The sequence below is a fragment of the Varroa destructor genome, unplaced genomic scaffold (assembly GCF_002443255.2).
Source record: "Varroa destructor unplaced genomic scaffold, Vdes_3.0 BEIS01000006.1, whole genome shotgun sequence".
NCBI classification, from domain to species: domain Eukaryota; kingdom Metazoa; phylum Arthropoda; class Arachnida; order Mesostigmata; family Varroidae; genus Varroa; species Varroa destructor.
In genome coordinates this window covers 28,161,669-28,188,915 of record NW_019211459.1, presented here as the reverse complement: position 1 = coordinate 28,188,915, position 27,247 = coordinate 28,161,669, and the positions used below count along the sequence as shown (strand labels likewise).

General features: G+C 38.4%; 3 protein-coding genes across 5 annotated transcripts; 2 read left to right on the top strand and 1 right to left on the bottom strand.

Annotated features, from left to right (window-relative positions):
- Nucleotides 1–143: 143 nt before the first annotated feature.
- LOC111252838 (eukaryotic translation initiation factor 4E type 2-like) lies at nucleotides 144–5,682 on the top strand. Its single transcript, XM_022811367.2, has 4 exons — nucleotides 144–2,023; nucleotides 2,297–2,536; nucleotides 3,105–3,250; nucleotides 4,153–5,682. Exons 1-4 carry the CDS (start codon nucleotides 1,622–1,624, stop codon nucleotides 4,343–4,345), a joined length of 981 nt encoding a protein of 326 aa, XP_022667102.1. The 5' UTR covers nucleotides 144–1,621; the 3' UTR covers nucleotides 4,346–5,682.
- Nucleotides 5,683–6,037: 355 nt separating this feature from the next.
- On the bottom strand, nucleotides 6,038–8,516 carry LOC111252845 (uncharacterized). The gene is made up of 2 exons (XM_022811378.2): nucleotides 8,235–8,516; nucleotides 6,038–7,344 (listed from the first exon to the last, which is right to left on the bottom strand). Exons 1-2 carry the CDS (start codon nucleotides 8,358–8,360, stop codon nucleotides 6,766–6,768), a joined length of 705 nt encoding a protein of 234 aa, XP_022667113.1. The 5' UTR covers nucleotides 8,361–8,516; the 3' UTR covers nucleotides 6,038–6,765.
- A 232-nt stretch (nucleotides 8,517–8,748) lies between these two features.
- LOC111252805 (uncharacterized) lies at nucleotides 8,749–21,272 on the top strand. 3 transcript variants are annotated; one of them, XM_022811277.2, is made up of 13 exons: nucleotides 8,749–8,886; nucleotides 9,273–9,764; nucleotides 10,577–11,165; nucleotides 11,666–11,804; nucleotides 12,925–12,980; nucleotides 13,273–13,321; nucleotides 13,626–13,935; nucleotides 15,507–16,322; nucleotides 16,574–16,942; nucleotides 17,254–17,400; nucleotides 18,067–18,204; nucleotides 18,490–18,835; nucleotides 19,697–21,272. In XM_022811277.2, the coding sequence occupies exons 2-13, from the start codon at nucleotides 9,390–9,392 to the stop codon at nucleotides 20,302–20,304; spliced, it is 3,942 nt and encodes a 1,313-aa protein (XP_022667012.1). In that variant the 5' UTR covers nucleotides 8,749–8,886; nucleotides 9,273–9,389; the 3' UTR covers nucleotides 20,305–21,272. The 3 variants fall into 3 exon arrangements, with proteins under 3 accessions (XP_022667012.1, XP_022667013.1, XP_086848649.1); XM_086992523.1 differs by lacking the exon at nucleotides 8,749–8,886 and adding an exon at nucleotides 8,929–9,112; XM_022811278.2 differs by lacking the exon at nucleotides 17,254–17,400.
- The last annotated feature ends 5,975 nt before the right edge of the window (nucleotides 21,273–27,247 follow it).

Sequence of the window (27,247 nt, the reverse complement as noted above, 5' to 3'; positions counted from 1 at the left end):
TAGTAGACTATTCCGGACCATGTCGATTTTATTTAGATTATTTCAAATGCTAATTCTAAAAAAGCGTGCCTCCTTGAATTGTTGTTTTTCGTGCATAACAAGATTTGTCTAGATTAACAAAAAATGCAAAAGGCAAATATCATGCTGTTACAAGCGAATCACGAGTACGTTGAAACTAAATAACTGTAGAACTGGCTGGGCTGAAATAATAATTTTCCGATATGTGTTAGAGGTATTCGGTTTTATTTTTTTACACACATGTCCCAGTGTTTCGCCAGTTTTTGGATAGCCAGATACTCTTCTTATATGTAATTTCTCTCTCTATGGCTTCTTAAAGTAAATCCAAGGTGTAGTATGCTTTACTACCGGTTGCCTATTTTAGGGAACGGAAAACTGCGTGATCACACGGACTTGGATAGAAAGACCAAGCGGGTTGAACCTAACGTTTTATATTCCCTTGCTCAATCCGAAAAGTAATTGAAGAACAGCAATGAAGTCTGGCGTTGATCATCGAGAGGACGTGCTTTTGATTGCCGCGCCAATGGTCCATGAGTCTCTTTACAGAATTCACTGTTTCGCCTCCACTGAGTATTTCATAGTAGCACCTGCGCTTACTAACCACCTGACGTCCAAACCTATTCGACATGCCACAGAACTCGATTTTTCTCGGCTAAGAAGAGGGCGGGTTCGCCCTTGTGAACACCATCCTCTTTCTGGATAGGACTAAAAATTGAAATATGTCTCGTTTGTGGCGATTATATGCTCCAGACAAGTCTTTCGTTAATTAAAGTTTAACAAATTGCACATGAAATATCACGCGTATTTCCAACTAACCTAGAGTAAATGTACATATGACCCATCTTCTATTTCCACATATTCAGTATTATTATAATTCATTAACACGTTACATATGAAAAGCTGCTTTAAGCCAACAGAGACCCGTAAAAAGACTCTTGGATTGCGTCAATGTGTTCTTCCGGTGTGGACATTTGATCTCTTCGCTGGCCTTCAAGACTTTAATTTACGTTCTTAAAAGGCTTACAATAATCACGTGCCGTGCCTTAAAAGGTTTACAGTAATCACGTACTTTGGCATAAGTTTTCCTTGACTGACCTCGGTGGTGTTCACAAATCGTCGATGGATTTTCGCAGCGCTGTGGCATTCAAGAAATAAAAACCTTACCACTAAGCGTTGATTTTTTAAACTAAAATGTTTTTTTTTTCTGAAATAATTTCATGTGCCATAAACTGGACAAATCTGTAGAAAACTAGAGTATTTATCAGTCAAATTTCGCTGCTAACGGCACGTAGTTTAAAATTATTCAGTGTCAAAGTTCACCGGATTCGTCTGTAATAGTCCAATATAGCTTTTCAAAGCTGATAAAATGGAGAATATATCTTGCGCACGATTCCAAACTCTACATTCTTACCTTTTGAATTTACACAAGATCCAGATTAATCTCTTTATTATGTTATCGCTCCTTCAAACTTGAAAGAGCTGGTCTTCTAAACTATTCAATTCAAATGACAGGAAGAAATGTTCCTTGGCCCCCGCTGAACTCGTTTGAACTAGACTAATTACCTAAGCTTGAGCAACCTGTTTTTGCAGTACGCGATATAGAATGCATAGGGTGGCAGTATCCTTAGGAAATCCCAATAGGGTGGCAATAGATCACTTGTTCAAAATCAGAAGCATGCATATTTTGGATTTTGTTTTACGTAGACCTCTCGATCAGATGCGTCTCCATGATGGAAGACGACTCGAGGAGAGTGGAAGTCACAGTCTCCTCGGTGGTCCATCAGTTGTAGGAGCTTGGCAACAATCACACGGTCAGTCTCCGAGTAGTAATGAAAACAACATTACGGGTGGAAACGGGGGTGGTCACAACCAACCCCTTGGTGGAACCATACGTTCAACTAGCCATACGCAACAACAGCCATCGTCTCAACTCGGTGGACGAGATCTCGATGTCCCACGACTCGACCTTGTTGACGAGCAGATTCGCCAAGTTGACTCTTCATGTGTAACTATTAAATTTTTGATATATCTAAAATGAAATATTCCATTGACAAGTAAATAAAAACCCTATATTATATTTAGTCATTGGAAGTCATTCGTCACAATCGAAATGTAAGTTTTTTTTCAGAAACACAGTACCTTTGTAGGTGTATTTAATATTAGCAGCACTAGGTCCCTTGGTGCCACTTTTTACCATATAGGTATGTCGTAATCCGAGTTGAGTATTTCTTTTCATTTTGACCCTCTTCGTTTGATATTTCCTCATCCTCTTTTTTAGTTAGACGTAGGACCTGAGGAGCATCCGCTAGAACACGGGTATTCGATGTGGTTCTCACGTCGAACAGGGTTTAAGCAAGCTGGGACGATGCCGAAGTTTGAAGATTCCCTTAAACTTCTAGCTACGTTTCGTTCTGTGGAAAAGTTTTGGAAGTGCTACACCCATCTACGTTTTCCAAATGAACTCACAGGCCACGCAGACTACCACCTTTTCAAGTATGGCGTAAAACCAATGTGGGAGGTACGCATACACAAATTTTACTATTCAATGTTGTTCGTAGCTTTCGTAATTTTCGTGCTTTGGTCAACAGCTACCTTTTCAATACGGGAGGTAAATACACCAATGTACAGGTTACAGTTGAGCATGACATCTGTAGCCAAACATTAACTATATGCAGGAGGATCGCATGAATTTATTGTTTGATGCGTGTCGAATGTAGTTCTACAAGCTTAAATTATTCTTGCGTCTCCCTGACACTTTGAATAATAGGAACAGCTTTAAGTACAGACAAATATGAATGAAAAGGTTTGTGCCCACCTTGCCGAAGTAACCGTGTTTTTACAAGTTAAATAATTTTAATGAATGGTACACGTGTCTACTACTATATTACGTATGCATTTAAATTAACAAGTTCGGCAATCATTATGCTTCCATTACTCGTATATTTGACAGCGTTGACTCTTATCTTCATTTATTACCATAATTAAAATATTGCGATCTATAACTACATTAGTCTTTAGTGTTTCAAATTACTTATTAGCACAATTACATTAAAGTAAAATTAAAACTTGATCAAAATAATCTACAGGATCCGGCAAATCGCGATGGAGGTAAATGGATTGTTCGGTTACGTAAAGGTGTGGCATCGCGCGTCTGGGAGAATGTGTTACTAGCCATTTTGGGTGAACAGTTTCTAGTTGGTGACGAAATTTGTGGAGCAGTCATGTCTGTGAGGTCAGTAGCTAGTAAATAAGCTGGTTCATTACATTTACTGAAGAAGAAATGCGTGAGCGTGTATAGTTTTCGAGCCTAGGTTTATTTCGGAAATGGTTGGAAATACTTTTAATATAGGATATTAAATTATTATCATATATAATATAATAGGAAATAGATACAAAAAAGTCAATTAGTAATCTTACTTACGTGACGACGCCCGTGTCTTTTTGTCTGTGGAAGCTTTTAACGATCAATCCCATCTAAAGTCTAAGTAGACACATAAGTGAGGCTAATGACTGTCAGCAAAAAACAACTTTTAAGTGCGTTAAATGTTGAAAAATCAGTTGTAACATACCTTACACTTTGCGTCTCTATCAGTGTTGAAAATCCCGCTCGCTTTTTGTGCATGCAAAATTCTCCCGCCTTTCATAGCACTCGAATACCCCAAATATGCTGCAACCAGCGGAATTTTCATGTAGTTATCGGTCTTTAAGGACTGAGTTAGGCATATAAGCTAAATCCTGATCCATAATGTCGATCATTCTATATGTATTCAGTCGGAAACGAATAAGAGAGTAGAAAAACGAAGTGCGCGTCTCGGAAAAAATGTCGACAGGGTTGTTTGTTTTGCATTATGTAAGAGCAGCTGCCATGGCTTATAAATGGGAAACGTTATTTTTTTGATTAGTCGATTCAAGTAATACAAAGGAAGTTTCCTTGAATGTAGGCTATTTAAATAACTCGGGTATTATTTGTTCAATTTTTAAAGACTGCTTATGGCACACGGTATCAAATTCAGCCTAACAGAATGGTAAGCGGCTATGGCTCCCATGTACCTTCGTATTCGTTGCTATTTTCGAACTCATAGTTGAACACTTAATTTACGTCACTCTTCCCCTTTGGTATGCTATCAATTTTAGATATAACCAGGAGGACATCATCTCAGTGTGGAACCGCACAGCATCTGATAAAGGTGTCCGTTTGAAGATTATGGAGACTTTACGTCGAGTAGCCAACCTTCCGATGACCCACACCCTCGAGTACAAAGCTCACAATACGTCACTCCTCGATAATAGCTCGTTTCGAAATACCGATGAAACATTCTTCAGATAAAATTACCCACATAGAACACCTATTTACACAAACAAAAACAACGGCAACACAAAAGGTGACATAAAAATTGCAGATATTTTTACAGTACTCAAAATTTGATGTAAGAAATACGCTTGAGGCAGGGATCCTACATTGGACCTATAGGCGTGCACCCGAACACAAAAGCAAGATGTGGGAAAATAAGAAATAGATAACAAAAAACGGATACTTAAACGACAATAAATGCAGGTGGTAGTAAAGACCGAATAGAGGAACGAATATGGAGACATGATAGATGGACTAAATAACCATCAAAGGCACGTTAGTTCTTTATGAGAAATCCCTATCGGAAACAAGGAAAAGCAGTTAGCCGCGAAAGCGGCAACAAAGGCAACGACAGCAATGGCAGCGTTGAGTGAGGGATTGAAAAGGTAGCTCAATCAGCACTGTTCATCAGAAAAATATATTCAGTTCGCTTTTATATTGGTAAAGCTATTAACATGAAATTATTGGCTAGCAGGGGACGATCGAGAAAATATAACTGAAGGTATTATTAGAATTATTTGGCAACAACCCTGATAAATTAATTTTACAGATAGAATTATCGTAATATATGGCCAGCTTGCTAATCGAAACAACGAGAAAGTCAAACAAATGAGTAATATACAACGGATTTACAGTTATAGTGTGGTTTCTATAATAGCAGAGGACATGAGCATTTTGTTGCAGATTTCTTGTATTTTCTATCGGGTCTAACCATTTTTAAGCGCTACAGATTAAGCAAAATGCTTAATAAACATCATCTGGGTGATGAATATTTCTAGTGCTCCTGGTTGCCTTTGGCGCTGTTGCTGTGTCAAGGGCCATCGTTTGAGATGGTCGATTAAAGTCGGTACTTCGAATGGAATGATGAGCGGCCACAGAAACATGTGTGTGTATGTAATAGAGTGTGGGGACGTAGAGAACGAAATGAAAAGATAAACTTTTCGCAATCAAATGTATAATATTTTAATAGATAATACAAAGAAGACGAATCGCAACAACACAACGAAAATTGTTGATGAACCTTAATTGACAACATTAGTTATTGATGTTAATTATGGTGACTGAAGTAATTACGACAAAGGTGGCATTATATGCAAATGAGAAAAAAAATAATGCAAATGGGTAGCTGGGACTACTGAAGATAAATGATAATATTAATAACCAAAACAATTGTTAAACAGATACATAATTACAGCCAAGGTTCTGGCAATTCGTTTGAGGTCGATGATATGCGAGCAGCATTTTCGTGGCGGGCAATAAAGGGGAAAATAAGTAGTAAGCATAAGGCAATTAAGTTATATGCCCTAATGTTATCTGGTCTGTGTCTTTCATTTGTTTTTTCTCTTTAAAATATGTTGCATGCAAAAAACAATATTGAACACAGACCTTTTTAGAAGCGTATGTAGGTATATAATACCTTTTGGAGCTTATACAGGTAATTACTATAGGTACTGTAATTTTATTTACAATGAGAGGAAGCATCAGTTTCTTGAGCTCATCTTCTATACTTGCCTATGTCCGGTGCAGAAGCATTCAGTTGACATTCTCCATAACTAAGTAAATATGTAATTTTTATTTCGAACTGTGCAAATTCAGCATTAACGAACGGGTATTTAGACTTTAATATCACTACTATAATTATGTTTTATTTAATTAATATAAACCAAGTAGTTCAAATAATTTCTTTATTTTTGTTAGCAAGAACAGCGGCGTTGTCACAATTATTAAGCAATTTTCACAAACAGGTTTCTTGAAAATTGGCTTTTCCGATTTGCTTTTGGCAAAAATATACGCATAGAAATTCAAGCAATACGTTTGCTTTGCTAACTGCCAAATCAATAGCTAATGACAATATTGCTTCCTATACAAAGTTCGTTAAATGTTTTCTTGCACTGAGATGTCAAAGAAAATAGCTTTAGCACTGATAAGGATTACAATATTAATTGTATATAATTCAACAGCTTAATAGGTATTGGGTAAACGGAAGCAAACAAGGTAATAATATTGGCCTACCAACAACACCGATGCTTTTGTTAGTAGGTAGAGTTCGTTTAAGTTCGAAAATGATATCACTTATTTAAGAAATATTCGATATACTAGTTTGCAAGACCTGTAGCTACTTGAAGCATATTAGTGTTAATCAAGGATATTTTTCGTTTTGGACGCTTGTTAGGGAAGCTTCAAGTAAGGCTTTTTTTGACAAACCACTGATTAATGTTTTGACCATGGAATTATTAAAGCGTAGCAACTATTCCCGAGTAGCGTTTGGCGAATCCATAAATGCATTTTTATGCATACTTGATGAGTAAAAAGCACAATAAACAAAAAAAAGTTACGTATCTTCCTTTCATATAAATTGCCGCTGTATAGCTAAAAAATTCTGACTGACTATAACTTTACAGATGAATCGGTCTGGCACTATTTTCATCCTGAACTCCACCAGGTCGTCTTTGTCCTTTGCCCTTAACACGCGCGTGACTTTGATGGTGAGCCATTTGTCGGAGATTCGCTTTACCATGCAAAGTCACCTTAATCGACGTACTTTCGGTTTCTTTAAAACCTAATTGCCCTTTAACGGGCAGGTTTTCTACCCCAGGCTGTGGACAAGCGATATTAGGAGAACGAACTGCTAGTGGAGTAGTCGTTGATAATCCGCGAACCTTCGTAGGTGTGCTAAGTGGTGTACGCTGCGTAACGATATCTGCTATTGAATCGAAAGTTTCTCTGTCTGAATCAGGACGAGTGGTAAATATAAGCTGTGAGGGACTTATCTCTTTCGTAACCTTGTCTTTTGGGATTTGATAAAGAGGTTTGTTTGAACTGTTCCTAAGAGCCTGTTCAAGCTCGCTGAAGTCAAATTTAATTGGCGTAAGAACTGGTGTGCGGATAAGTGCCTCAGCAGGTGATCGCGGATCCAACAGTTTGCTTTTGGGACGAGCGGGTGTAGTACACACTTCATCTGGACTTACAGGAACCTGTTGATTTTGCAAAGATAAAAATTTGTCAGATTACTACGTCTGTGGAAACTAAAATCCAGAAGTTTTTAAGCAGAGTACCTAGAGAGGTACTGTCAGGTATGAAAAACTTTAATTAAAATAGAGGTTTCACTATTTATGCACTTGCTGAAAGTATAAATTACATAGAAACCAGCAGTACGTCAGTCGTTTTTTACGATGAAACGGTAAGTATACATTAATTAAACATTTACGAACTGGAAGTTGCCACTATTTAGGTCTTAGAATAATTATACAAATCTAACTGAGAAATAAAGGCCTGGATTAAAGTGTCATTAGCTAGCCCTACTCTAAATAGTGTAACTGTTAAAGTCTTACAGAGGCATCTCTAGCTGGATTGATTGATTCAATTCGGTTGCACTGATGGGTTGTGAACGACCAGACTGTATTATGTACACAAAGACATGGTAACGATATTGTTTAATATCTAAAAAAAAAGATACTGATGTAGCAGTATATAGGCCACACAACTAGCCGTATGTGAATGGCTACTACTGCTACCGCACTCAAATATTTCGCTGTGCCGTATATTACTTAACTTGCCATTGCATGCTCTATCCTTTGTTAGCTGGGTCATAAGACAGATTCACACTTATGTGTAAGAAAAATAGTCAATGCTAGGTAAATACTTGTTACCCAGTTATATGTAGAACGTAAAAAATATGAAGTATGTAGATAAATATAAAAATAACAAAGTGAAGTATCAGCATAATCAGTGTCCGGGAAAGGTGATATTTTTGTGCGTCGCTCAGTTTAGATTGACTAAGTTAATGAATTTTAATACAGTCAAAGGTAGTATTAGATCAATAATTTAATTGAATATGAAACTGGGCCCTGCTTGGAGAACCTACAATAATTGGAGTGCGATTTATTCCAGCGGATGGAGATCTCGGATCGAAGGGCAATTGGCGTTGAGGTTGCATCGGAGTGTTCACAGATTCATAATCGCTGGAATGTTTTGATGTTCCGCTTCCCATCTTTACACTTCAAACAAGCATTAAGCTAATTCACAGTTTAAAAGTAGATCATAAATATTTCAAAGTTAATGAGTCCAAATCGAAATTATAATTCTTTAGTCTGGTACACAGCCTGTCATCATCAGTTGCGCCAATTACTCTCAAACGGTGGATTTAAATCAGCTGTTAAACGACGACCTTGGATCCGAGTGAAATCATCTATACTTTACGACGTCGAGTTTTGTCTCATTGAGGTCTTTCCAATAATAAGTCTTGATGTTATTTTAAAAATATTAACGCTTTATTTATTATGCATGTACACCAAATTATGCATTATGTAGTTCCGATTTGCTATTTTTTCTAAGCGGGGTATTGCACAGAACACGGAGCTACAAGCTGTATCGAACTGCCACTTTCAATTTGTAAACAAGCCTTACGAGTGCGGCTACTTCTGAGAAAAAGTGGTGTAGATTGTTGTGTTGTGTCCTGCATGTGTGGAAAACACTCAGCATTGGGAGCAAATAAAATCAAGATTGTGTTACGTGAGGTTAGTTTAGGCGCACTAGGGATCTGCTCTATTGTTCACGAAAGCTACTTCTGCTCGATTTTATTTGCCAACACAAATACTGTGCCGTCCGTCATACAACCGTGAAATACTTATCGATTCCACGATAGGAAAGTCCTTCTAATTTTTCAGTGCTTTGGCTGTCCGCAAAGCTGTACATCAATCATATGCAACGTCCGAACATGTCATTTAGCAATTGTATAGTATTGTGAGTCTTTTTAGTACTAACATGTACATGTAACTGGAACAGCGAGTTTCATAATGTTGTTTTGATACGGCACCGATTTTGCCTATTTTTATAATGGAAATAATTCCTGTTATTATCGCTGAACTTGTTCGTTTTGTTTTTGTTGCATTCTCTTTGCCAGCCCACCGGGTGGGATATTGCAATCGCTGAGGCTTCAGCACGCCCCCTCTTCAAAGATTCCGGAGGACAGCTCATAAGAATTAATAAGGCTGGGATAGTCGGCTGGGGCTAAGAATCGATGTCGTCGTATGCTGACGAACCTCTTCCACCCGGCGTCAATCCGGACGACAACAAATCGGATGATGACAATGAATTGCTATCAATCCCTACGCCACCGTTGCCTCCTGGGGCGCCTCCACCCCCACCAAACGCTATCCCGAATTTCGCCGCAGCGGCCATCAAACGCAGCGATTCCCCCTACAGTATAGGCGATTCGCTATCGGAGCCAGAAAGTGATGACTGTGCACCACTGCGTGGATTGGCCGATGATCTCTTACCACCAGGAGTTGAAAAGGGCGATAATAAGGATAACCTACCGGCTGTAAAACCACTTCCGCCACCTCCAAAATTTGTTCTTGACGATGAACTTTGCAAGAAGCTTGCCCAGCGGAAGGTGGGTTGCTTACATACAAGAATAACTTTATTGGTATTAAATATAGCGAAGTTAGGTAGAAAAAGGTTGTGTGATTACACAGTGCACTAAATGAATTACGGAGTCTAGATTTAACAGTTTCGAATATGATCCTCCTTTCAATAAATGTTTCTAGAATTCACTAAGAATTTTATTTTTAAAATGTTATGTTTCTTAAAATAGGGCACTTCTTTTTGTTTTAGGGAAAAAAAGAAGACAGTTTTGCTTTTCAGTCATTTGTTTTTTCTGTTTTGTCGGATCGCCACCAAAAATACTGTGTTGTACAACCATTAGGCTTTATGCAAATAACGCTATTTGCAACTGTTGTGGACTGTTGTGATTCCACAAGATGTTGCTTTATTTATATATACTTAAGGATAATATAAAATGTAGAGAAATATAGTATTTATTGTAAATTCTAAAGGTTCTCAGGTACTCTCCATGCAATTCGTTTATTGCAAATTTATTTTAGTTGCATTATTTGTCGTCAGCGGCAGAAATTTCTTAACATCGCATTATTAAAGAAAAATCGGACATTTTGTTTCAAGTACAGAATAATGAAAAGTATCTAAACATAAAGATACACAATTTTTATGCCTATGTTGGACATCGCCTAAACCTCCACGATCATAGCTCAGAGAGTGCCCGTTATGTCCTCAGTTTACTTTACGCAGTCGGCAAGGCCAATAGTTCGTGTTGTTTACGAACAATTTCACGCACTGTTTTAAGTAATAATGTTCAACAGCAATTGAAGTGTGTTGCACATTTGAATACGGCGTGTGTATCTCAAACAGGTAAAATGTTATTTCATTGAGACGATGGTTAACATGGGGTTGCCCAAAGAAGCTTTCGAAGCATTGGCTGCCAACCCGCACCCGAACCTACTGTGTAGAGAGATGGTAAAACGCCGTCTGTGGCCTCCGCCGCCACCAGGCGCAATGGATGACTTACCTCATCTCGAACTGTTCGACGACCCAGAAGGTCCTGTATTTCCGGAAGGTTTGCACACTCTAATTAAACGACTAACGCCATTACACGATGAGGAGGGCACTCCGCTAGCCCGATTGCCGCCTGGTAGTGTCCCGCTCATCGAAATGGCGAGTCGCATCTATGGGGAAGCGTTGCAGCGATGCCGCGAATCAGCACAACCCAAATATCGGATCCCTTCTCCGGAATACGTTCCACTACCACCGCCAGTGGCGCGGCCAGAGACTCCCCCGCTACCGCCCACTCCTCAGCCAGTGCCGGAATCAAAGAAACGTGTTAAAAAACTTCTTGAGCAGAAACTAGCGGCTCGAAAAGCCCAGATTGAATTGAACCAGAACAGCAAAACATTCAACTTTAGTCACCTTGTCAACATGAGGAACGCATTACGTAGAGAAGGTTCGTAGAGTAGGCGTATTAATTAAAAACACCATGATTTGATCGTGTTAACAAAAAGACTGACAGCGTCAAAAATAACGTAGTTCCTTGGCGGTTTTGGCTTAACTCTCATAATAACGGTACAAAAAAATGTTTTCTCATATGATAAACGTGTAATTAAAGTGCGGTTTATTATTTTGAATATAAAAAAGATCGGTTGTTGATTCAAGTGGGCGAAATGTTCAGATCAAATATTAAGACAAAACATTTAATAGTCTTGGTTTCTTAATGTAATAAAAGTAACTTCGAGTTGAAGCTGAGTCGAAATCGCAATAATCTTGTCCTGGTACACCATCTCTGATGACTCATTCTAACTGGCACGTCTCATAAAAACTGATTGACAAAGGCCAGTAAGATTAACCAATTATTGAACATTCAATACAAAAGGAAATAAGGTTAAATCATTTCTACAATTATTTATTGTTGGCGGTGATTTGTCTCTTCTTAACGGATTAATACAGAAAAAGAAGAACTGGCGTTACCTCGTGATGATGACAATTCAACGGGCGCAACGATGGCGAGCATTTTGAACGATGACAGCTCACAAGAAGACAGCGACGTTTCTTCAAATTTGCCCACACGGAGTAGTCCGACTATTGGGTACGTATTATATTTATTAGTGTTGAACTTCCCTTCGCCCCTACCATATTTTCAGTACTACGACGGCTACCATGTTCGACGTCTTCATAAAAGTCAAATCAAGAGCTGTATTAACCACTTTTCTATAATATTATATGTATTATATATTATATTATAACACGTTTATAATCTCATGTAACTGTTATTTATTTTGGTGTTACAATTGTGATCTTCCAACATATATAATAAACACACATCTCTTTCTAAACACCTTCTTCTAAATTTCATCTAAACATTATGACTATTGAAGATAGTTACGTTACCTCTCTGTACGTCCATCGACAGCTTTTAGAATGAAAGATCTTACCCTTGGGTAGTTTTATCGTAGAATTTATTAGAGGAAGTTTACAAGTCAAAATCTAGGCCCTCCCAAAGTCTCGAATGCCAGCGGATAAAAACTTTATTGGCCCTCCAAAAAAGTATTACCAAAGCATACCTTGTTGTTGTATCAGTACGCTGGTGTGATTTCGTCACTGTATTGGCACTGCAGTCGGGAAATGTATGAGGGAAGTTAGAGGGCGACAGGGAAGACTTCTGAAATAATGTCCTCTTACTGTGATAAAGACTTTTCTTTTTTTGCTATAAATTTCGGTGTGAAGCTCGTCCAAGTCTTTGAGCTAACTCCGCCACGCTTTTTACGATTGTACCACAGAAGCACTTGAACTGCTGATATAAAAAGGAACATTTTCAGATCGAAGTGGTACCATACTAACTAGTCAATGACCGAGTTGCCAAAATGAAGGAGCTAGACCTCGTCAATTCCAAAGACAATGAAATATTATGAAACGACCGATTCAGTCAGAACATGTCCGTAGAAGCATCACTATATGTGACAAATTGGCATTTACTAGTTGGTAGTGATTCGCCAAAACTTCAAAGTACTATGCAAAACACTCCCACTCGTTAACATTTGATTTCAATATTAATTTAAATTTAGATTGGCTATTCGAATGTACGAAAATCTTTATTATGCCAGGAAATTAATAAGAATTATTTTGTCGGAGAAACGAAGTCTTCTGGTGTAACGCCAAGCAAATGCGGGAAAAGAATTAATTAAGTAAAGATACATTTCATGTTGCAGAATAGAAGAAGGAGAGATTTTAACCTCGGCAAAAACAACCCGAAGCATCAAATTGCGTAAGTCTTAATTTTAAGTTGAGCTTATCTATTCATTGTGATCTAATGCTATAGATCCCTAAAGACAATGTAGAAAACACTTAAAATAGTTAATAATGGGCATCCATGTTAAAGAGATGGTGGAAATGTTTTAAATTGAAAGTTCCTCAGATAGCGGTAGCCAGGTTTTGCGTTAGAGTGAATGAAGGTTTACAATGTATGACTATAATGCAATTATCAAAAATTTCTATTAATGGTGATTCATTATTGTTTATTACACGACATATGACAATGTTTTAATCGTTTTCGTCAGGTGGCGCAACCTTGAAGGTGGCTCAACAAACAGCAGCATCGCCCGTGAGGTAAGTATCTATCATTCTGCAGTTATAAATCATATATTTGTTCCGAACTTCTACAAAAATCAAGGTGTCAATCTAATACGCATACTGGCGTATCCCACTGGTTCAGCGTGGGACATCGCCCATTACTCATTATGAGAACAAACCACAAGACTAAAGCTGGCTCAGCAAAGCTAATTAACGTAAATTGTGTGACTCAAAAACCATGGAACTACTACTTGAAATAGCGGTGTTCTAAAGTACAATAACTTGAAACATATAAATATTTCGTCTATTTTATTTGTTTTTTTTTTGTTTATTTTAAAAGGCCCGTTGTTGTAGCTAAGCGGGCTCTGTCTCCCGATAACGAAGCAAATAGCAGTGTTGCCAAACGGAAAGAACGCCGCCGACGCTGGGATGTTTTGCCTAACGGGGTCAAGCTCGACGCGGCTGATGAGGTTGAAGAAAGCATTAATCTTAAAGAAAACCGGTCAAACGCCGTCAAGCTCGAAACCCTTAAAGGGCGTACGTCAGGCAAAACAGAAAAAGAGCAAGACGCGGATAGCAATATAGTAAAGGCTGGCAAAAGTACGAATCGAAAGGACGCGCTTCGAAAATTGTCATTCGGCACAGAAGAGGTTCGTATTCTTTTTGCATTTTTGTTTTTGATATAGAAAGGATAACGTTCATTGGAGTTGGTGGAATGTATTTTGTGGCGATTTTCGCGCAATCATTTCATTCCGGGAAATATGGTGGGGTTTTTTTGCAAAGGACATTACGGTTTGGAGAAGAAGGTTAGTAGCGTTATGACGATAAGCATGTAAACTTTGTCATAAGTACTCAGGATGTTATCAGTAAAATCAGTGGACTTCAAAGTTTAGACATAGAACTTATGTGCTGCTAGCGCACTAAGGTTGGCTGATAAATACTTCAGTCTTTTCGAAACTTGTGAGCAAGAACCGGTTGATTGTGTTATAAAAGAAATTAGTTTAAAAAGAAACGTGTTTTAGTTTTGAAAGTTTAGTCCTAGTAGTCAAATTTTTGTGCCTCGAAAGATGCCAAAGCGCTGCGGGAATCATCGAATAACACTGAAAACATTAGGCAAGAAACTTTCAAGTGAGAGCACAGTACGTGAATGGTTCAAATGTTTCAAGAATATGGACTGAAATGTTAAAGGCCAGCGAGAAGATGACCAGGTGTCAGAATCCGTAGGACAAGAACGCCAAGCTGTACTGGAAACATTTTTCGCGAATGCAAAGCTTGAATTCTAAGCTAGCGTCTCACATTCAATATATTATGGAGCTATAACCCAACCACTGAAAATGCGAAAATGATTTGAGTATAGGCCGGTTAAAAATTCGTATAGTATATTATTTGCGGAACTTTAGCTAAAAACCCGTCCGGAGAAACATTGGCGTCGCTCTGGAGAAAAATCGAGTTTCCATAATAACGTCGAGTACGTTTAAACGTAAGGTGATGATAACACTAATAAGGTTATACTAGTAAAGATAATAATAGACATCGAGCGCGTTTTTTATTATGAAACGCTAACCAAAAGTGAAACAGTCTATAGTGCTGCCATCTTGAGTTTCCTACGAAACTCATAGACCGTTGGCACGGTAATCCAAAGCATACAGGCCGGTCACTTGATGACAATGTCATACCTTATCGCATTTCCTTAATTACTTTCTGAATTGAACAGAAAAATATGCAATGTCAGCTTCAGCCCGGCTATTTTTTCGATTAGATGCATGTGATTTTTATGCCCCTAAGGCCATATTGGTAGGCAAGCGTATCCCACTATCGGTAGATAGAGACATTGAATATCCGATTACGAATTGCAGATAAATGGATGTTCAGAAGTTGCCAGAGCGCTGAAAGTGTAACAAAAATACTTTTAACATGGAAAAGTCCGGTGGATCCGCTAGAACAGCTGCGCAATAACAATGCTATATGAACGAAGTGTCTAATCAGAAATTGTTGACTAAGATTCCGTTACCTTATTTGTTAAATCCAAGGGTATACGCTTCGATAACTAATGTGGTCATCATCAAAACAAATTGCCTTTAATCTACTTTGTTTTTACCTTCGAAGCGTTAGCATTACTCGATTACTAGAGCCGTTTGAATGTTGGCTGTACCCTCTGTTTACTTAAGCTGTTAGAAACGACCTTTTTCTCATTGCAAACACATTGCTGTACAATTCTCAGGAGGACCTAGAGAAGCGCCGTGAAGAGGAAAAGAAGTTGGCCGAAGAGCGGCGTATGAAAGAGCTCGAGGACGAGGCCATCAGACAGCAGATCGAAGCCGATTTGAAAGCCAAAGAAGTTGAGGAGCGCCAAAGGCGAAAGCGAGAACAACAGGAAGCCGACCGGAAGCGACTTGAGGAACTGGAAGCGAAGAGACGCGCTCGGGAAGCCGAACACAAAACGAAGAAGGATTCTAAGTTTAATCAGAATGATCGAATGCATAAAGCACCATGCAAAGTGGATTCGAAGGAGCGATCCGATAATAATAATAGAAAAGAAGATAAGAAACCTAAGGATCCAGAACTTGAAGCAAATGATGCCTTCGATAACCGAAAAGAAACCAAATTACGAGGAGAGCGGAATAGCGACACCGTAGAACCTGCCAGCAAAGAGAAGGATACTAAGAAACGGACTGACAAAAACAAAACTGATTCAAAGAATCGAGAAAGTGAAGACTCAAATACACAGACAGCTAAGAGGCATGATGACAAAAAACGAAGTCAAGGAATAACAGAGAGCTCGATGGAGCGCGAAGCTAACGATCGAGGACGTTCATCTGTCGTAGTCAAATCAGAGGCAATGGATAAATCTCTCACGGAGAACAAAACAATAAAGACTGAAGTTGGTGATGATGGCGATAAGGAGACTGATAAACCTAACGATAAGCCCACAGGAATGAATCCTAAACTACAGGAGTTGGCCAAGGCAATGCAAGTAGCTGTCGGACCTGTGGCAGTAGCACAAGAGCGCCTACTTGAGATGGTCCTAAAAACTCTGGTAAGTGAATTTTGTTTTAACTCAAACCGGTAAAGTGAATCAGGGTTCTGCTACACTCGTCGTAGCTAGTTATATGATTTTTGTGAACACGTTTTCTCTTTGTATAAAGTCTAGTTCTAGCATATCATTTTCAATACATTTTGATACATCCTTCCCTCCCCATATAATATTCTGACAAAATTCATTATTACTATTATTATTACTATTATTATATAATAAGAGCAGAATCATATCCACTTTACTTCGAGCAGCTCAAGGAGATACAAGCACCGCAGGTCAGCGGCGAATTGGAAGCTGTGGCGGCAACATCGGGAACTACTGCAGGGCAGGCGACCAGTACATTAATTCCAATATCGACCGAACAGCAAGTCATTAATAACTTGCCTGCAACTTCTGCTCAGACCTCTACGGATGCTGAGCTAAGTACTAAGTCAAAGACCATGGCGTCGCCTAAACCTGATCAGGGAAAATCAATTGAATTGGATAAGATGAAATCCGGAAATGATCTTTCACCAGAAAAAGGGATCAAACAAGAATGTGCTATCCCCGTTGACGACATTTGCTCTAGGTCCGGGAAATCGGTAGATGGAAATGTACAAGCTACAAGCGGCAATGAAAAGGTACGGCTACACGCAGTTAGAAATTACATCTGTTGCACACTTAACGCACCCAAAAGACCGCCACCTCTTCCTTATCTATGTGTAGGTAAAATCAGAAACGTGATGATGCAGATTTGGACAGTTTGTATATCCATAAAAAAGATCCGTGATGTGCGGCTATTTGAAGCCAAATCATCCATATCTGTTTTTTGGTTTATACAAGTCCTCATACCAAGCTTGTGTTGCATACGCACTTCGTAATAGCAAAGACCAAACGACAGTACTTCTACTGACATAGTGGCATCCCTATATTTCGGTTAACTGCCTTATAGAGTGGCGGATCGAAAAAAAAGGATGAAGCCAAGAAGAAAAAGAAAAAAGACAAGAAAAGTCGGAACCGGCGGCTCCGAGAATCAACTGAAGAGACAACAGATCAACAACAGCGTGTGGTTAAAGCAGAGGCCGCGTTCTTCGCAGGCGTGAGTTGTCTAAATCTATGCGTCCGACCTGATTCGCCCATTTTTTTCAATCTCAGATGCATCCTCTTCATTGTTCGGGAACCCCAATGGAAAAAAGTCATTGACTATTCACGACCTTGCGGGTTATTCGAAATGTCATATTGTTATTTGTCTGTGCTTTCAGGCATCCTCGTACACATTGTTTTTGCATAAGTGAACTTCATTTTTTTGAAGCTTGCCAGTTGCTTCATCTATGTGTATATATGTAAACACTTTAAAAGTAATCAAACAATAAGCATGTTAATGTTAATGACATTTTTAACAATGATTTCACTTAGTTTATTGGCAGTCGTTACAGAATATTCGTTCATGAATGTACTGCGATTACCAACTAATGACTTAAGGTTCTTAATCAGTTTGCTATGAGCCGCACCTTAGCTCATAACATTAATAGTCGCCGAAGGCTTAATAGAAAAGTTTTTGAAAATCAGCATTGCATATAATTTCTATGATATTTGCAGAGAGCGCTGGATATAGTAAGCACTTCGTTAAAGGGACACATGATTATTGTTACTGATATTACACTATGATAATAAGCTAATATATTGGACGTTCCTGACTATGTCTAACCAGTAACTTTGACATGTTTTTTTTCTGTGATTTCTGTTGCGGTTAACTGCTAAATAGGACGAGGTAGAGACAGTCGTCGATCGCACCTTTAAACGTCATCTGCGCTTCCCCATTTTCGGTATTCGTTGTACAAACACTGAACCACCTCTAAGGTTTTCAGCAAATTTAGCCCACCAAAAGGATCTTATTGCATTGGTAAGTCTTTTGCATTTTTTTTGCACACTAAAAGAGCTTATACTTTTATAAAACACACGTTAACTGTGCCCAGTTGATAGGAAATCTCCATAAAATAGTATAGTATGACGAATACGTTGCACATGAACAATTTGTATATCATTTTTAACATTTTTTGATTGTCATGTTATGTCAAGAGGTGCCAAAACACTTCGTATAATCTCATTTAGCAAACAATTTTGATGATAAAAGGTGCCGCTGTTGTCACAGTTTCGGGACTCATTGTTGTTATTGTTGCTATGTTAGGTTGATCGGGTGCGGCCAGTGGAGAGCATCGTCTCAAGACGAAGTGTTGAATCGATAAAAACACTAGAGCATATAGTAGCTATGGAGGATGATAAGCTCTCTCCAACATTGGATAAATTGGAAGAAGAAGAAATGGCTCGGCAGGGAGATGTGGATGAAGCTGAATTTTTGGGAGATGAGCTATTGGCGACAGGGGTGCTGGGAATGGCCGTCCTTGAAGGTGACCATGAAGATCATTTAACAAAACCAGTGAATAACAAAAATCTCATTGAAATAACTCCTACAGCTAGCCATTCTGAAAGTGATGGTGCTACCTACACAGGCAATCTTCTCGAAGTACCCATAGGTGAGCAATACTAATCACAATTGTCGGTTGTGTAACAAGGCTTACTGGCTAGCCTGCTATAACTTTAATAAGTCTTAATTTCGTTCATTAATTTCGAGATTTACACATTTAATAGTTATAAAGCCTGTGACACGTATGTCCCGACACAACTACTATACAAAGTTGTACGTTAGCGCGTTTTTACTCAAATTACAGGAAAAAGTATATGAAGTTATATAAGTTTGTTGAGCATATTCGGCAAAAAATACTTTCAAATTCAACAATTATTTTTAAAACAACAAGTTACACTACACAATTTGTGTAAGCGAAGTTATTTATAAAGCCAATTATTCAACTTGTATTCTAGGGGATAGATACCGTATGTAACATAAGTAGAATTTTTTTTACTTATGTAAAATGTGTGGTTATTTCGCTATAGATAGAGGTATATCCAAGCGAAGTTGCAGCCGCGAAATAAACCAAAATATTGAATATCGTTCAACCTACAGACTTTATTTTTACTAGCTGTAAGTAGCCACATAGATATCGTGTAAAAATTCTGTTCTGTGTTTTAGGAACATGCTAGTACAGCTACGTTATTTGGCATTTTCGAATTAGTAATATGGATCCGACGCTAACGCTAGCTTCATTATTTCTGCTCTGCAGAAAATATGCTTGAACGTTGAAAGTTGGTTGGGTCTAACTTATATACCAACTTCAATGAGTTGGTATATCAGGTTGCATAAAAGAGGGCAGACATGATAAGGATGGATTATATTTTATAGAACAGTTTTTGATTAATGTATTGTAGTCTTATATATAAGAACCGATAAGGTTTCGTCGTGTATTCAGCCATTTTCTTTCGTGTCGTTCTTTTTTCAGTCTGTGCTGCAGAATCAACATCGTCGCCTAGTAGCGCTGGCCAATCATCGGCTGTGTCACAGCAAGATTCTCCCGAATCGACGACGGGCCCGCCAAAGTCTAACACGGGCCTGCCCGCCAAACCAAAGGCGGCACGTGCTAAGTCCGTGTCATTCTTCGATGGGACAGTGCCAGAAAAGGATCCGCAGGTTCGGTCGCCACCTCCGCCTTCACCGTCGCTCACTGAACGTCGTAGAAACCGACAGGGCCAAAAAGTGCCTCTGCTACCACCTGCTACCTTAGTTCTAGCGGCTCAGGGTCGTAAGCGTCCAGGAAGTCCTCCGCCGGCTCCAACCCCTCCACCTCCACCTGGCCGACCGAGCATACTTTATATAGAGAACCCTATTACGCACCAACTGTATGAAGTAATACATCCTGGTAATGGCTTAGTCATGACACCTGGTGGTCTAGCAGACGTTCGCGCGGATCCTGCCAACCACAAGTACATCTATGCGGAAGTAGAAGGCGCTGAAGCAGCTGGACCTGTTCTTGTCGAAAACTTCATGCCAAGGGTCCACCTGTTTCCGTATCTTGTACAAGCTATGGCTAACACAGGAACCCTACTATAAAGACATCTGTGAAGTAACGCGGCAGATCCATGTCACACTTATAAGAAAACAAAAGCGCAAACAGGAGAACCGCTTTTTGGTTTAACAGGCTTCGAGGGGGTGGAAGTTAGGTAACAACAAGCTTAGCTTTTCTTGTGTGACAGATGAAACTAAACCTGTATATTTATAGTGTAATGATAGTTACATAGGATAATTATTACTAGATCGTGTGACTGAATGAATTTAATGGACAGCGTAGTGGCTGCATATTTGAGAAAACGTGGGCATGTTGCTAGAGGAAACGTTTGTGGAGAATTTATCACCCATTGGTTTGATTTAATTTACTTTTACTTCAATATTTGACGCCTCACTAATCATGTTCGCTATTGCATCCTCTCAATTCGGTTTTTCTCGACTCGCTTAAAACAATCTTTTGATATTCAAATAATTTATGTTGTGGAAGGTTTTGAAAAAATGATCTGATGGTTTCGTATATAGTCATTCACATTCTACATGTGAGGCTAATATGTTTGAACTAAATTCATTATTTTATTACCTGATGTAGTACTGTTAATAGTTGGCACATGTAGGCGATTTCAATGTCCAATTAACAGAAATTTCAGGAAAGCCATTATTTGAAAATTATCCTACTTGTTCATACTGCCAATGACAGACCCAATGAAGTCACTAGAATTTGTAACGACGTTAAAAAATGAATGCTGCTGTACAGTCGAACTCCCCTGTTGCTATAGTAAACAACTGTTGCGGGTTGAAATTAATAAAATATATAATAAAATAGTGTATGTATAAAATGTTGCAGATGATCTCATGGAGTTAAGAAAGCTTCATGCCGAAGCTCAATTCATTGCTATGTATATATTTCGACCAAACAATAAGGTTTAGTAATTTTTATACGACTCTATGATTTATTATTTAAATAATAAATTTGATCTGCTCTTTGCAGTCAGAAATCTCGAATTTGAAAATTACGGAAAGGCGAAATTATTAAAATCATTTCTTACTAGTTGTGTCGCGCTTTAGAAATGGAATAGGATCCAATCTTTAGATTAAGATAGTCCGATCAATTTGTCAGCGTTCAAAGCGCTATTGCTCATTTCAGGTAAGGACAGGTTCTTTTCAGGTTTAGCAATTCGTTTTCTGTATGTTTGCGAGAGGCGATCCAGGCGACACAAAACGAAGCAACAATTGCACCTTTATTTTTCAGGGAAAAAATATCATCAAATATCATTTTGGTTTCTTGCACCCACTAAAACTTCCTTTGTTTTTCTTCCAAACGGATAGAACCACCGAGCCTGATTTTCGTGGAATACTACTTCGGGTTGGCCAGAGTCTTCCCGGTCGGGTTTCCTATTTCTTTAGACGAGCTTAGTACCGTACGGAAGCGCATCTTCTTTCGTATTTCCACTAAATGCGACCCTGTAACACCATTTCCAGCGCAATATCCTCGCGATAGTTTTTCAAGCTGGACCTTTTCTGCTCTCTCTAAACGTCTTTTCTGTCCAAGATTTATCGGTGGTTTCCATCCTTTCTACCAGGTTTTCTCGGATTCACAGATCTGTTTATCATACTTCCGTTTCCGCCCACACCTCTGTAAGAAAGCGTCTGAATATCGAGGGTACAGCAGTCGAACATACTATGTTCCGCGTCACCCGATATTCCAACTTAGCAATTGCAATGCTAGGCAATGCACACATTGCCGGTGCCGTTCACTTAATCCTGCGCGTATAGACCTGGAATTTCCCATGACCAGTAAGAAGCTGACTCATGCTACCATGTAAAACGCTAGGTCACTCTCTGGCCTTTCAATTTTTAATTAACTGCATTATATATCATACTGTAACACTCTGTGCGACTCCTGGTATGTATTCTCTTTTTATTTACTATTCATGTTGGGTTTACTGCCTTTCCACGCTTTGTTTCTCCAATCGTTTAACCGACATTTTCCTTTTTTGTATTCAGATCCCAGGGTCGGAGTTAGCCCGCACCAGAACTGCAGCGCACTATCTGTCCTTTATCCTAATTTGGTCCTAAAAACGGCTCCTCTCTATGCGCTTCTTGACAATGCCCTTCCAGGGGCTGTTTCCAGCGTCGTCTTGATCCAAACTAGTGCTCCAAAAAATATAATGAACTTCGCCACTCACACCAGTAACCTTCTCTCCCTTTTTCGGCCTGTAAGAAGGATTCTTGTTAGGTCGCCCGCATTTTCTTCGCCGAAGTGGCTGCCCATTTAGGGTGAGGTAGATCAGGCGGTATCAAATACGTGGCGGTTTTACCCAATCTGAGTTAGTTTCCATTTAGTTTTAGGTCTATTGCTGGATATTTCCTTTTTCGATCAGTAGAATAGCTTCACTTTTCGCCGGTGCGATTCGCGGCCGTTTTCTCTAATGCCTAGAGAAAAGTATCTATAGCGTTGTTAGCCGCAATGTCCAACGTTTGCGCATTACGTGCCTTCACAACAATTTCCGAGTCATTGAGATAGACTAGCCATCGCATCTTTGGCGATAAGTACTTTAGCTTAACACTTAATCGGAGGCAGAGATCCACTGTAATGGGTCATCAGTATCTGTAAGCCTTCGTCGAATAGTAATTTGGAGAGTCCGAGGCTATTCAGATAAACTGGGGTGGAGCTCTACCTTTCATCAGGATTTTGTGAATAGTTTTCCGTGGAAAGCATTTTTGAGGTCCAAGACTATTATGAGCATGAAATCTCCTGTGTATATAGTTATTTCCCTAGTAGCCTGTGCGTTTGCTATAGCTTGCACTAACTGGTTTTTGTTGAATTTAGATTAAATCGCAGCAACTTATTTTCTTCTGAAGTTCTCTGAGGCAATATTTGATGGTGGCTTCTATCATTTCGACTAACGTTTTTAAACTGAACAATGAGATTGGCACGACATTTGCTTCTTCCATGTTTTCCAGAAAGTTTCATTTTATGCAGGAGCCTCATGGGAGCGTCGGCTACAAACCGTAAGAATTTTTCGAAGAAAGTCCTACTTGCTATCTTTGCCACTGTAACGAACGATTTGACAATCGACGTATCGTAAAAAGTGACTTTAATGTAACTCGTAAAAAGAATCCAGTCCCAGACGAAAGAGCAATAAGATGAGAAGAAACTAGTAATATTATTTTTTATAATATTACTCACGATATGCTAATTTTTCCAAGAAATAATATTTTCGAAGTATGAGCTCGATAGCTGAAACTTAGCTTACTTTAAAATAATAAATATGTCATAAATCTTATCCTATTAAGATAATCCTTTAAATAAGGCATTTTGTTTAAAAGCATTTTCCAGTATTTTCACTTCGTTACGACAATTTTCATTTTAAAATGAAAAAAAGTCGTAACATAATTTCATGAAAATGACGAACAGTATGTGCACATTACAGGGCTTTCTCAAACAGTAATTATCTATTTTACTTTTGAATCTTTCTTTACTAGGTAAATTTCCATATTGTTAAAGAATTGTTAATATTATTCACTATTACGCAGTTTGCCGCATATCAGCGTATGCAACCTTGTGTGCTCCTCAATTTCTTGAAAAAATTTTCTAGCCTTCCCGCCTGCTTTGATGTATGGCTCAATCAATTAGCTGTAGATTAATTTTTGTTGTAGTCATCTGCTCAGCCTGCTATTTCTTGCGAGTTGCGGTCCCTTGCCTTCGCTAGTTCGCCCGTACCTCTGCGCGTTCTGGAATATGTTTTGCGTGCTACTACATATTCAACATACCATGAGTTTGAAGTAGTCAGTCTCCTTTGTCACCGACAATATTTAAGTGGTTTGCAGGATTATAGCAAATAGTTCCTGAAGTGGCTGAGCGTTTACGAATAGTTAGTTTATAGCTTCTAGCTTTCTTTTTAGGTTCTTTATCAGGACCTCCTTTCAGAGGTGCTTCGTGCTGTTAGAAGCAATTCTTTAAGGTCTTTACGTAGTCAAGGCAGTCTTAATACCAAGGGTAGACTAAAATAATGATATTCCGCGTAGCCTGTCAGATAAGCCTAACTGATTTAACGTATTTTATGAAATATGAGAGTAGTAAAACAAGTTGCCACGTATTTGTTAGATCCACCTGAAGCTCCTGAACTCTAATCCCCTACCTAGGCCATCTCGTTTATTGCTGTTGCAGAACATTTGTACTTTGTTATATAATTTGAGTGAAGCAGATGGGATTGACCGTGTCCCAAGTGGTAATGTATGTAATAGAAAGACTTAATTATATAGCATGATCTGCACAGAGCATGTCTTCGTAGAAATATTTTAACGTGGAAACGATTCTCTTATTTTGTTATGACTGCCATTTTAGACTAAAACTATCTAAACAATTAGTTTCATAAGAAGACATCTGTGTGTACTTAAAGCAGATTTTTATTCTTTTATGTCATATTTCGTTGTCATATTTACAATGGATTAGTTGCATTGATCTGCGGCTCTTCATACAAATGTATTATTGTCAGTTATTGCAGTATGTAATATATGTATGCAATATTTCATTAATGTTGTTAGGAGTGGTCAATTTAGCAATAAGATACCTGCTGACAGATACATGACGATGGCTACTGAGGTTATGATCCAAAGCTGTACAAAATCTATATTGTTTTGGCAGTAATACAGATCAGTTTGCTGCTATAAGAATCCACGAGACCAATTACATTAAACGTATTTTTTCGGGGGCTGATATGCTAATTTTTTTATCCAGTCAACAATCTTGAATCTAAAATGATAGCTTCAAGCAGTGTGAGGCAATTTAATAAGTAAAGATTTCAAAATAACAAAAATAATGTCATTATTTTTATAGCAGTTGCATAGTATGCAGGTAAAATCCGAAATAACTATGATATTTCGAAGCTATGATATTTTGCATGTTTCTAAATAATGCTTATATAAATACCAAGTGATCTCTCGGCAATATGAACTTGCTGATACCTTTCTTACCGCCGGCGGCTATACTACATCGCAAACTATATCAGAGATGATTGCTATCGTAAAATAGCAGAGACCATTAACTACACCAAAAATTCAAAAGTACTAAAAAATGTTAACAAGCTAGTTCCAAATATTTGTAAATATGTGTTTATTTGTAGAACAATCAGTTCCAAGTTTGTTATTCACTGCTATCTGCTTTTAATTATAGGTAGTTCACCACATTTTCTAAGGTTCGAGCCGTTACTTAGTTGGTGGGATACAAGGAAGACCGCAAAACAACGAGAAGCTGGCTTTATTATTTCCTAGTTTTTTACAACTTCAAGGACTTTGAGGATCACCAGCGAAGTGTACTAGTCCGGGCGCTGCCATATTAGACATAACGCAAAATTTATATAAAACTCTTCAATTAGAATTACTCAGGGGGGATGTAAAATACGGGAGTACCCCTTCTGCCGCTTCTAGTGGAAACATGGTCTGAGACAAACGTATTTAAACAATAATACGACTGAGGCAGATTGCAAAAAATCGCAGCACTCATTTGAAGAAGCTTCCAAAAACGACATCACTGCTTAGCAGTCGTAGATTATGTGCCTAAAACATTAAAAATCGGCAGTTGCATTGTTAAAATACACCAAAGAGCGAACCATAGAACTTTCAAGAGGCTCGTATCTGATGTTTTCGCGGCCTGTAGGATTTGCATATGATAGTGTATGACTTTTTGTCATTGTATTTCACGCCGACATATTTAACGAGAGACCAAGGCTGCTGAATATTTAATATTATACTATTAACAGCATTATCGCAACATAAGGCCGTCTATATGATACATGTGTTAATATTACGTGTGCAAATGTGGTAGGAGCTTTTTAAGCCAGTTCAAAACAGGTAGCAACGGACCACTCTAGGTCCGTTGATAGGTTGTGTACATGAAGTACTGTAGGTCTAATTGTATTACATATACTGCATATCATACACATGTCTTTTAAAATTTGAGTTCTTAGGTCCTTTCATATACGCATTTTAAGAGTTTTGTTCCTTTTTGTTTTTTATCATATACTTAATACGAACACTGTGTTTAACAACGACTTTGTAACTGCTCGTTGTGATCAAAATAGATATATGGCTATTCACACGTAAAAGAGGCGAATAAGGTAGATTTAGATACAATCTTTGCGCATATTCTCTATATAGTAACATTGGCTCGGTTAATTATCGCTCATGTTTTGTCAGCTTGTTCACTGAACATTGAAAAACATTCCCATATTATTAAACTACAACAACTCTTGTCATAAGTAGAGCTATGTTTTTTCATTCAGGTGCTATCAGTACCAACTTAATTTGTTCATGCTATCGATCTTAGATCGCAAAAGGCGTCTCATGAAAAATTTCTAACAACAAATGATCCTTTATAAAACAATCGCGAAATAAATTATGGTCGCCCAATGTAATCTATGTACGCTGGCGACAACAGTTCGGTTTTATCACAGATAACTAAAATCTTGGACATTTTAGTACTAAAAGTGTTAGCTCAAATCCTGAATAGTGACTCTAGCAACGGTTTCTCTGTATCGACTGTAAAATTAAGTTGTGAATTATTTAGTTGATTGGCTTTTGATGATATTGATTATAAATTGATGTTTCGAGTTTTGCGTCCGATACTTGAGCCATTAAGTGTTGCCTCAGATGGCTGGTCTTCAGCGCAAAACAAGGTTCGGATTCTGACCCAAATCACTTTACATGTCGCTAAATTAAGTAGGTAAACACTATTACAAAAACACCGGCTTATCGATCTCAGCGTGCTCTCTAAGCTAGCTCTGTTTAAAAACGCTACCTTCAACTACCAAATACATATATTTGTTTTCCATTCTTGCACATTGTACTGAATAAGCTATGCTTTCGAATCGTAATTATATTATTGCAATTATGGAAAGTTTTTTTTTTGTAACTTGATGAGTGAATTGTTACTTATGTCTAAAAATATATAATAATGTAGCAAGGGTAATGCATAGAAAACATAACA

Excerpts from the sequence above, each read along its gene's own strand:
- LOC111252838 (XM_022811367.2), top strand. The coding sequence starts at position 1,622 with ATGCATAGGGTGGCAGTATCCTTAGGAAATCCCAATAGGGTGGCAATA. Across the intron at positions 2,024-2,296 it reads GCCAAGTTGACTCTTCATGT|TTAGACGTAGGACCTGAGGA; the intron begins GTAACTATTAAA and ends CCTCTTTTTTAG. Across the intron at positions 2,537-3,104 it reads GCGTAAAACCAATGTGGGAG|GATCCGGCAAATCGCGATGG; the intron begins GTACGCATACAC and ends AATAATCTACAG.
- LOC111252845 (XM_022811378.2), bottom strand. The coding sequence starts at position 8,360 with ATGGGAAGCGGAACATCAAAACATTCCAGCGATTATGAATCTGTGAAC. Across the intron at positions 7,345-8,234 it reads TAAATCGCACTCCAATTATT|GTTCCTGTAAGTCCAGATGA; the intron begins GTAGGTTCTCCA and ends CAAAATCAACAG.
- LOC111252805 (XM_022811277.2), top strand. The coding sequence starts at position 9,390 with ATGTCGTCGTATGCTGACGAACCTCTTCCACCCGGCGTCAATCCGGAC. Across the intron at positions 13,936-15,506 it reads TGTCATTCGGCACAGAAGAG|GAGGACCTAGAGAAGCGCCG; the intron begins GTTCGTATTCTT and ends TACAATTCTCAG. Across the intron at positions 16,323-16,573 it reads AGATGGTCCTAAAAACTCTG|CTCAAGGAGATACAAGCACC; the intron begins GTAAGTGAATTT and ends TACTTCGAGCAG.